This window comes from Nanorana parkeri, unplaced genomic scaffold (assembly GCF_000935625.1).
Source record: "Nanorana parkeri isolate BGI_ZX_2015 unplaced genomic scaffold, ASM93562v1 scaffold1044, whole genome shotgun sequence".
Taxonomy (NCBI): domain Eukaryota; kingdom Metazoa; phylum Chordata; class Amphibia; order Anura; family Dicroglossidae; genus Nanorana; species Nanorana parkeri.
Window position 1 is genome coordinate 116,353 of NW_017307312.1, and position 10,791 is coordinate 127,143.

The window sequence follows — 10,791 nt, forward strand, 5'->3', positions numbered from 1 at the left end:
AATGATGCAGTTTTTTTTTGGGGGGGGGGGTTGTTTTTGCTTAAAATGGGATTTCAGGTGTGTTCCATGCGTTTTGATGCGTTCCGGTGCAATCCAATTGCAGCTAAAATAAGGCAAGCAGTATTTTTTCTGTCTGCATCAGAATGACTGTAGAGGTGTGAATAGAGCACCAAAAATCCCATAGGAAAGCATTGTGATGTATTTTGCCTGCAGCAGCCAAACTGAACGGACTGCATCTGGTGTGAACTAGGCATTTTACAACAGTAATTAAGGAGAAACTTGGAAAATGCATAAATATCCATTAGAATATATCTCATTCATATGCAATATTTCATATACCTGACTTAAAGTGACATTAAACCCTCAGATTTTTTAACATAAACCAATACTGTAATGTGTGCCTTACTGTAATCCATGGTTGTTTCCCTTCTCGTTGCTGCTCTTCCTTTTAAATCCTCATCTCTTCTCATGCTTGGGGAGAACTTCCCTTTTCAGCTCAGGGCCTCTTCCTGTAGTGCTGGCTCAGGTTACAAGCCTATACAAACTAGGGCTGCAACAACTAATCGACATAATCAAGTGCCTCTTCCTGTAGTGCTGGCTCAGGTTGTGAACCTTCACACAGACACCATGTATCCATTCCAGAGACAAGGCAGTCTGCTGCAAAACAGAAGTTCTGCCCAGCATGAGAACAGATACAGATTTAAAAGGAAGAGCAGCAAAGAGAAGGGAAACAACCATGGATTACAGTAAGACACACATTACAGTATTGTTTTATGTTAAAAAATCTGAGGGTTTAATGTCACTTTAAGGAAAACAAATCCTTTACTCCGTCCCATAATGTAGAAGGCAAATATGTACAAAATGACATTACCTTTAAGTAGAGCTGATCTAATGCTACGAGTACCTCAAAGCCATAGAGCAGGTTCTCGGCTCTTTGGCAACACTCCGGGAATTTAAAAAACTTACCTTTGCCCTGCTATGCAGTAAACATTTGAGATTTATAATGCTACAACTTGTATCCACTTACACAAGGTCATTATTTCATGCCAGAAATAATATTAATGTATGAACCTGATAATTCGCCCCACTAAATCTATTCAAGTGGTAGCATTCATCTGTGCAAAACAATAGTTCTCACTCATATACCATTTGCTTGGTGTTTTGAACATTTTGTGGTTTTCTTTAAATAAAAAGTTAATACATGTAAAGATAACATGCTGAAATATTTTGAATATTCCAGGTCTATAAAATGCTATAATGAATATAATTAAACATGCTAATTTTTCATTTTATTTTGTGCTAGAGCATCAAATGCAATGACATAATTGGAAGTTTTGGGGCCCTGGAACTAATGGAGCCATTGCCAAAGCTGACCTTTTAGGTTTAGTGAACAAAAGCCGTATTTCCTGAGACAGAGCACACTATCCCTCTTCTTATCATTACAATTTGTAGCCTTTACTACTAGAGCTCCCTCTGGTGTTTTAGCTCATTTTTACTGCTTTAAAATGATACATGGAAATATAAAATGTATGCATAATTGCCTGCTTAGCCTTTCCTAACCTTTTTTTACCCAAAGGGAACCCTTAAAACAATGTTTTTCTTATAGAGGTGGCTAGAATGTCACCCTTACAGACCGTTGAAAAGATCACGTCATTCTGTTTTCACTGCCAAATTTCATAGCGCCAGGATTATGTAGTCATCCACAGATGGGAGGTCAGTCAGTTAGAGGTAGCAGTGACAACCTCTTGACCCTAGGATTCTACAAAACACTGGTTGAGAATGGCTGGTTTCTAATAATGTTACAATGATACAGAAGCTACTTTAGTATAGCAAAACTTAAATTGTATTCAATTTGAAAAGCAAATATTGAAGCAACTACAAACCAGCAATAGTACATGTTTGCATAAAATGTTAATGATCTCACATTAATAATGGCCTTGCAGACCTTATTTTTCACATTTGGGTGAACAGCAAATTTAAAATGAATTGCAAACAACTGTTCGGCTACATTCTCACCCCTGCCATATAAAAGAATCTTCCCTTTGTATTAAAAAACAGGTATTTGTTGTATACATTTGAAAATATATGTGATGCCACACTGCCACGACAAGGTCCCTCTGCAAAATGTGCTCTAACTCTAGTCTAACAGCTTCCAACTTGTGGCATATACAGTAATGAATTCCCTGTAAGTAAGACATCCCTGGGAGGTAACCCCTTCCTTCCTAAAGTGTATTTCCACTTTTGCAGTCAAATTTGAGAAAACCCCACTAGATGTTTGTTATGAGTTTTGGTTCAGATAGCATGCATAAAAATATTTTTTTAAATTCAGGGAATGTGAATGAGTCCGTCCCCAATAGAATAAGGGACAGAGTGCAATTCCTCTTGTTAACATACAATTCTTCTAGATTATTAACCCGTTGTTAGGACAAACGGTGTTCAAATCTAGTTTACAACTGATAATGAGATCTGCCCGCACAGTACAAACCGAGTTCAGTTTGGTAAACTTTACCTCCCCACCCCGGTCATGTCCCCTCCTTAAAATACAGGGAATTGAAAAACTTTCATTTTGGAGTTTTTTAAGAAATAGAGAAATTATCCATTTTTAAATATTTTGTTTTAGTTATGTGATTGGGAACATGTAACAAATATAAAATAGTTGTTACCCCAATCTGGCTGTAAAAAGTGGAAATACCAGCAACCTTCGCTTAAAGTTATCCAAAGTTCTCCAGTGGGTATCTGCACCAAATCCATGGTTGCCAAGTGAGTGTGTGTTGAGGTACATTTCAGGTTTAGCTATTGTATTCTGTACATAACCTGCTTTTTTTCAACACATTGTAAAAAAAGAGACTTAAAAATGAGAAAGGGATCCGAGAGTTCCACTACTTGCTGGCTATGAAAATGTTCATATGAGCTATTTTTTTCTGACTAAAATAGGAATAAAATAGTTTAGACCTGGTCATAAAAAATAAAGGAAAAATACACCATATATTTCCCTTTAGCCATTTGAGTCCCAGCTGCCATTTTATAATGGCACTCGGAATCAGTTGATCCAGAGAGCTTTGGCTGGGGTGCAGACTGGAACTGCCGGCAGTGGGTGACAACCATCATCCAGCACTAAGCCCTGGGCTTCTGATTGTTCTATAGAGTAAAAAATTGTAAAATACATAGATAGATGGATAGTTATGTACAATGGTGCTAGTTTGTGCCCCGTCAACCCAACTTAGGCTGACCATACACAGCTCTGCTCTATTTTTTTCGTTCAGCCCGCTGGTTGAACGGAAATAAGATCCCTTCACCAACACTACGAGTGTGTCGATTGAGGAATCCCACTGTTTAAATTGTATTCTGACAGTGGCCCCCAGCCGCTGTCAGAATACCCTACCAGAGCCAGCAGCTCATTGGCTGCCCTCTCTGTTCATATGAAGATTTTACAGCCGGCTCCTTCGATCAGCTGATTGAGGGATGACGGCCAGAAGGGTGCCGACAGCAGCACAAGAGCTGGCTGGAATTCCAACTTGTATGGGCAGCCTAAAACGTAATTTTTGTTTTCCCTGCGTGTGTTGCTATGTTGCATCAAAAGGGGAAATAAAGTATAACGCATACATTCACTTTGAGCTTTACCATTCTGCTGCATTACATAAAAGTTGCACTCATGTGATATAATTTTAATCAGCTAACTTTGTTTATTATATTTTGGGGAAAATGTATGGGGGAGTGCAAAAAACATTGCAATGGGAAAAATAGTAGGAAAATTAATTTTCATCCTATTTTATACCATTTACTCCCAATAAAAAAACAAGAAAATAAAAGTATATTTATTCAAATTTTATCCTGGAAAAAAAATGATAATATGTTAGAGTAGACTACAGAACTTGAAAGATATAATGTGCGTAACCAAGATATTGCCAAAGCAAAAAGAGAAAAAAAAATGCCCTTGGACTGAAAGGGATTTGGGGAGAAAAAAGGCCCAGGGGCTCGAGTGTTTAAGTACAAAAATGTATCATGTGAGAATACGCAGGTTTAGGCCTCATTTACACACAACGCAAGCAAAATTTTAAATTGCGTATATACGCATCTATGCGCTTGTATACGAGCGTCTATGGGCGAATATACGAGCGTATATGCGTGCACTATTTGCATTCCCAGAATGCATCATTCCTAATGGAAATTTTAATAAACTGTACGCGCGTATATACGCGCAAACATGCGTATGCGCGTAAAATACGCAGAAATACGCTGCACGGACTAATCTCGGTTCCATTCTGTTTTTGCGCTACGCAAATATACGGCTCCATACGCGGCTATGTGTATGGGGCCATTTATTTGCATATGGTACAATACGCACGTACATGTGTATATGCGCGGTAGTGTGAATGAGGCCTTAAAGACCTTTTGTTTCCTATTTTTGCTATGTAAATAAAAACCTAAATAGGGGGGTTAAAAATATGATTAGATGTCTAGAAATGTTCAACAGCCTTGGACAAATAAAATATTATATATGATTTATTTTTTTTCAAGGGAAACTGAAATATGTCCAAAAGATGAACATTGCTGTAGGTTGTGAAGGGTTGAAACTTTTCTGGTTATGAAGATTTAACGTGATATGTCAGTGGTGGGTGGGAGAGTGAAGAGCATCATGCATTACATAAATTGATGCATGACCTATCTAGGTTTAGTGAGCATTTCTTTACCATCTACTTGGTGTTGCATAGGTCATCCTGGACTTGGAAGAGGAGAGGAGACGACATGCTCAGGATGCAGCTGATGGGGATGATGTCACATACATGCTAGAGAAAGAGAGGGAAAGGCTGGCCCAGCAGGTAGGTGATCATGTACATTTGTAAAATCCTTTTAAACAGATCAGTGAGTTACTTTATGTGGAAGCATCAGGAAACATCTGCACTTAGTTTTGGTTTGTGGGATTGTTTTGGCTTTATTTTCAGTTTGCCAACAGTTTGAGGGCCCATTATCACCAAATGACCCCCCACAAAAAATATGCAACAGACCTCTGGGTTCCCATTGCCATGTTGACCCTTAGATATTTTCTGCACCTTAGTTAAGCAGTCGATTAAACACACTTTTTAAACAAAGACCCCCCATGTACTGTACTGTATGTAGCTTTGACATTGGGAATGCGGAACTTGTAAGTCTTCCGTGTGCTAATGTTAAACCTAGTTAGGTGGTCATGTATTGTCGGCAACATCTCTTCAGCTATCAATTTGTTGCTGTTTTGCACCCGTAGATCTAATAGACAGAGTGAATAGCGGTCTGTAGATAGATAGACAGATAGATAGATAGACAGATAGATAGACAGATAGATAGATAGATAGATAGATAGATAGATAGATAGATAGATAGATAGATAGATAGATAGATAGATAGAGCTGTCTAGTTAATAATTAGTAACATGTTAGTTATATCACAAATAATTTTTAATAAAGTAGAAAATAAACCACACAATACAAACATTAAAATCTTAAAACCTCAAAGCTTCCCTGCAGCACTCACATGTGCATAAATAAATGGTGGCAAAGATTATAGTTACCCTTCACGGATTCCAAGTCATCTGAAGTTTTATGAGAAACCATAATCCGGCTGTGGAATTTGTTTGGACTGCTACAATGAAACACCACATGGAATGAGTGACTATTGAAACAAGGATACATCAGTGTTTGATCTACTTTCAGTGTCTGATCCACTTTCACTGGCTGCTCGCCACCCGTGAAGGGTAACTATAATCTTTGCCACCATTTATTTATGCACATATGAGCTGCTGCAGGGAAGCTTTGAGGTTTTAAGATTTTAATGTTTGTATTGTGTGGTTTATTTTCTACTTTATTAAAAATTATTTGTGATTATAACTAACATGTTACTAATTATTAATTAGACAGCGCCATTTTGGGATTTCCTTCGTCGCTTAAGGGAACCTTGTTTGTTATAATGTTTATGGAAACCCAGGAGCTGAAATAATTTATTTTGATACTTTTTGCCACCCCATTCTCTTGTGTATAGAAGATAGATAGATAGATAGATAGATAGATAGATAGATAGATAGATAGATAGATAGATCAGCTCCAGAATACAGTTTTCAAAGGGAATGGAAAATATGGGGCTTAGTTGTTGCCTACAGCTGCAAAGCAGAATTATTATTATTTTTTTCGCTATAAAACAAAAGGTTTTATGAAAATGTTTCTTCTCTTCTCCAGTTTAATACTATAAGGTATAGGTATTATGCCAACAATGATGATGCCTGTGTGTACTTTTTTTTTTCCAGGAACACTGACTTAATAAACTAATCCTCTATTCATTTTGCTTATGATTTACAGTTGGAATTTGAAAAATCACAAGTTAAAAAACTTGAAAAAGAACAGAAGAAACTTTCTGCTCAGTTAGATGAGGAGAAAGCTAGACACAAGAAACTGTCTTCAGTTCTATTGAAAGAATGTACAAAGGCCAACAACAGAGCAGTAGAGGAAGGACAGAGGGTTGAAGATGTTAATTTGAAACTGGAAAAAGTGAGGAGCAAGGTTATTCAGCTTGAAGAAGAACTAGCCCAAGAAAAGAAGCGTAGCTTACAGATGGAAGCTCAGGTGGAAAAACAGCTTTCAGAGTTTGACATTGAAAGGGAGCAGCTTAAAGCAAAGCTTAACCGAGAAGAAAATCGCACCAAGGCTCTGAAAGAAGAACTTGAGTCTTTAAAGAAAACCTTAAAAAACCTAAAGGCTAATGGTGATGTCAAAGAATCTGTTGCCCAAGATACTGAGTCAATGTCCATTGGTGTATCAACAGAAAAGCTGCAGCTTATATCAGTATCTTGCCAGACGGAGAGTGTAGCACATGAAAAAAGTGTTACTGATGGTCCAGCGAAAGCCCATATTTCCCTGTCTACACCCAGTAAAATTCCTCAGCCATATTCAAAATTAAATGGACACTCTAATACAACGGGCCAAAACAGTGAACATAGTTTAAAGTTGAATGTCGGGGATAGCCTGAAAGAGAAAGTGACAAGTCATGATAATTTATCTGAAAACGGAAGTTCACCTGTCAGAGTAGAATCTCCTTTACATATGTTAGGACATGTTCCTTCTAGTGGAGCTTCCTCCTCCCCCAGCAGTACAGCAGCCTCCTCCTTAACATCCAGCCCTTGCTCTTCACCTGTTCTCTCAAGGCGTCTCATTGGAGGCTCTAGTAGTCCTGGCTATCAGACATCTTATCAAGTTGGAATCAACCAGCGATTTCATGCTGCCCGCCACAAGTTTCAGTCTCAATCTGAGCAAGAGCAGCATGTTTCTGGACTGCAGAGTCCTCCTTCTAGAGATTTGTCCCCAACTTTGGCAGATAATTCTGCTGCCAAGCAGCTTGCCCGCAATACTGTCACTCAGGTGTTGTCTCGTTTCACCAGCCAGCAGACTTCTAGCAAACCCGTGCCTCCCAACAGCTCACCATTTGGCACAGATTACAGAACCCTTGCCAATGCCTCCAGCCAGAAAAATGATGGTAGCCACTCTCCAAACCCTCTAAAAGTGTCTGCTCCTCTCAGTCCTGTATCTCCAGGGATAAAGTCGCCTACCATTTCCAGAGTGGAGAGGGGAAACCCTCCACCTATTCCTCCAAAGAAGCCAGGCCTAGCCCAGTCTCCAGCGTCTCCTGTTCCACCAACCAAAGTACCCAACCAAACCTCCCTGGCAGCTTCAGTGGATGTGCCCAGTAGCCATTGCTCCAACAATGGAATTTTTACCAATGGAAAAGAAATTGAAGTGATGTTGCCATCCGGTAGCTAGTTATACTGCGACATTCTGTGAACGTTATTTACTCTTAATCATGTCAGTTCCATGCATGAGTGGTATATACAGTCAAGGTGATCAAATTTATCTTATTTATTTAGGTAGCAGAGTATCTGTCCTTTATTATATGTAGCATATATTTTCTTCTATCCTTTGTGTAAATATTTCACTTTGCAACCTTTTTGCTAAAAAAATATTAAGTCTTAATTGAATGATGGTGAAAAATGATTTCACATTTCCTTTTTATTATTTTGATGAGTCCAAAAAGGCAAAATGGATTCTATCATATTTGAGTTTTAGGAATTTTTAATGTTGTAACTATAATGTCACTTTTATTTCCTGTATGTGTGCCAGGTTATCGACTTCTGTGCTCATTTGATAAAACTGAGTGGACTAGGAAATAATAAGTGGATAATACTAAATAATAATGTTTCTGTTATTATTAGCTTTTCATCTCTTACAAGGTGAATTATGTTATCCATGGTGTATGAAATGTTTCAGTTTTCTTGGCAAATATCTTTGATCTAAGCTGTTAACAATAATGTGCTTTCATGAAATCTACCACATAAATGAAGTTCAGCCAGTGTCCACAAGATGGCAAGACAGACTAAGAAGATGAACTAGGCAAACGTCTTACTTGACATCACAAAGAAATGAGAAGTTAATGCCAAGCAAGCACAAAAGCACCTATGTACTTGATACCAATGCATAAAATAATCAAAGTAACTGTGTCACGTACACCTACTATTAGTATTTTTCTGAAAGAGCGGGGCAGATAAAATATAATGACAAGTTGCTGATAATCATAATTACAAGTGTAATTCTAGAATATCTAAAGACAATATAGATTACGTTATGTCAGGCGAAGAAAAGTCGCACCCAGGACTTTGCTGAAAAAAAAAAGCATCCATCTACATGACACCAATTGACATTTAAAGTGACACTTAACTCAGGAGTTAAAAGTTAACTGTAACTTATTTGTGTATCACTCATCTCTAGATCCTCAAATGGTCTCTAAATTGGTGCTGACACTGTCCTTCCTACTGGAGGGTGGCCACTGCTCCAAGCTCACTCCTGTGATGGACTACAATCTCATGTTTAGTTTACGAATTTGTATTGAGATTGTAGTCCATCCCGGGAGTGAGCTTGGAGCGGTGGCTACATTACAACACACACGGACCATGGAGAACAAAAGCAGCCACCCTCCAGAAGGAAGGACAGTGTCAGCACCAATTCAGAGATGACTTGAGGATATACAGCTGTGTGATACACAAATATGATACATTTTTGTTCATAGGGTACTTGAATGTATTTTTAAGATGTATCTCTTTGAGTTTAGTGTCACTTTAATATCAAATTTTATTCGGTCATGGCATGAGGGCTTTTTTTACGTACTCTTGCAGTTTAAATGAAAAGTATATGCATAAGCATATGTCCTTTTTCACTAGATTGCCCATCCGAAAACCTGCCTTTCTAATAGAATAATGCTCCAGTAAGGTAATCTACACAATATCAAACAAGCACCACAGGATTGCTTGTAGTATGACTGAGAAATGACAAGAAGGACTTGTCTGTATTGACTCACAGGGGGTGATTTACTAACCTAAACACACACACACACACCAGGCGTGTGTGATTTTCACACAGCAAATTGTATTTATCAACCAAAAAGTCTCTAAAAGCATATTTCCACTAATGCCATATATGGAAAAATCATGCACATGATGCATATATAATGCTGCTTCACAGTTTAGACAAAAATGGTTAGCTCATGCATTTACATTCCTGCATTCATCAACGCAAGCAACATAACATAGAGCTAATTTACACCACATTACCTTGCAATTAATTGCAGGGCTTTGCACAACACACCTGCTGGGTGTGTACACACTACAAAGGTGTTTCGATTCCTCCCATAGATCATGCTGGGAGGGAACACACTACAGAGGTGTATACACGTTCGTGGTGTGTTTAAAAGGTTAGTAAATCAACCCCACAGAATAGCCCAAAACCTCTCTACATAGCAAGGAATGTTACTAGCTTCAGCTAATGCATCATGTTTTGCAGATCTAGATTTGAAGATGTATATGGTCAACAGTATTAAAACATTATGATCCATATTATAGGTTTAAAAATTAAAACATGACATGACACTTTTTGTACGCGATAATTATTTCTGCAGCCTTTCTAAACTATGGAATTTTATATTCAGCAGTTTAGACTTTAATACAGCTTTGTACTCACCAGTAATTACTGAACTCTCCTGCAAAACTGGGATGTGTGGCGTGCCATTACAATATACAATTAGGAAATTGTCCATTTTACAGTGTGAGTTTGTTGAAAAAAAGATCTCAGTGCAATAATAAACACTGAGAATTGAAGGCTGACTTAACTGTGTCTTCAGCTATACTAACTATGCCATAATGTATTTTTTTTCCAAATAATTTGTCAGCTAACCTGCCTACGGCAATGACAAATTTAACTTAAATCTGTTGTGTATGTTTACTGGAGCCATTTTTCCAATTGTCATATTTGCTAGCACTTACAATATTCACTCCCTAAACCCAACAGATGAGGCTTTCCAACTTTTAAAAGCTTTCTGGGTACAAACCTGAAGCAAACTTTGCTTTTGGACTTGCTAAAAATAAACACACATAATTGCAAAAGTATTTTTCAGATCTGCGGTAGTTGACATCCCTATTGTTGCACTACAAGGTATGGCACTAAAATTACTTATTAACTGCACACTGTCATAAATGATCCTCCCAAGTGCCTTAAAATGATGTTATTTAATGAGCAGTTAGTGCAGTAAGGAAACTAGTTTGGACACACTGGTTTGCCATTAATGCATTTAACAGTTACCTGGATGCATTACGCTACAGATGTGTTGGTGTTATAACTTAGTTTTAGTTGTGGGATAACTATTGATACTGTGGCACTGCTTATCAACACTGCCTGTAATTAGTTTTCTTTTTTTCATTATTATTTTAGATTAAAGGCAATTAAA

At 37.8% G+C, this 10,791-nt stretch overlaps 1 protein-coding gene across 1 annotated transcript in view; it reads left to right on the forward strand.

Moving 5' to 3' along the window:
• CTTNBP2NL (CTTNBP2 N-terminal like) overlaps positions 1 to 7,960 on the forward strand; it is a 91,751-nt gene extending 83,791 nt beyond the window's left edge. Inside the window, exons 4-5 of the mRNA XM_018567414.1 lie at positions 4,713 to 4,820; positions 6,327 to 7,960. Coding sequence (XP_018422916.1) covers positions 4,713 to 4,820; positions 6,327 to 7,781 — 1,563 coding nt within the window. The 3' untranslated portion in view covers positions 7,782 to 7,960. The remainder of the gene's footprint in view (positions 1 to 4,712; positions 4,821 to 6,326) is intronic.
• Positions 7,961 to 10,791: the final 2,831 nt, after the last annotated feature.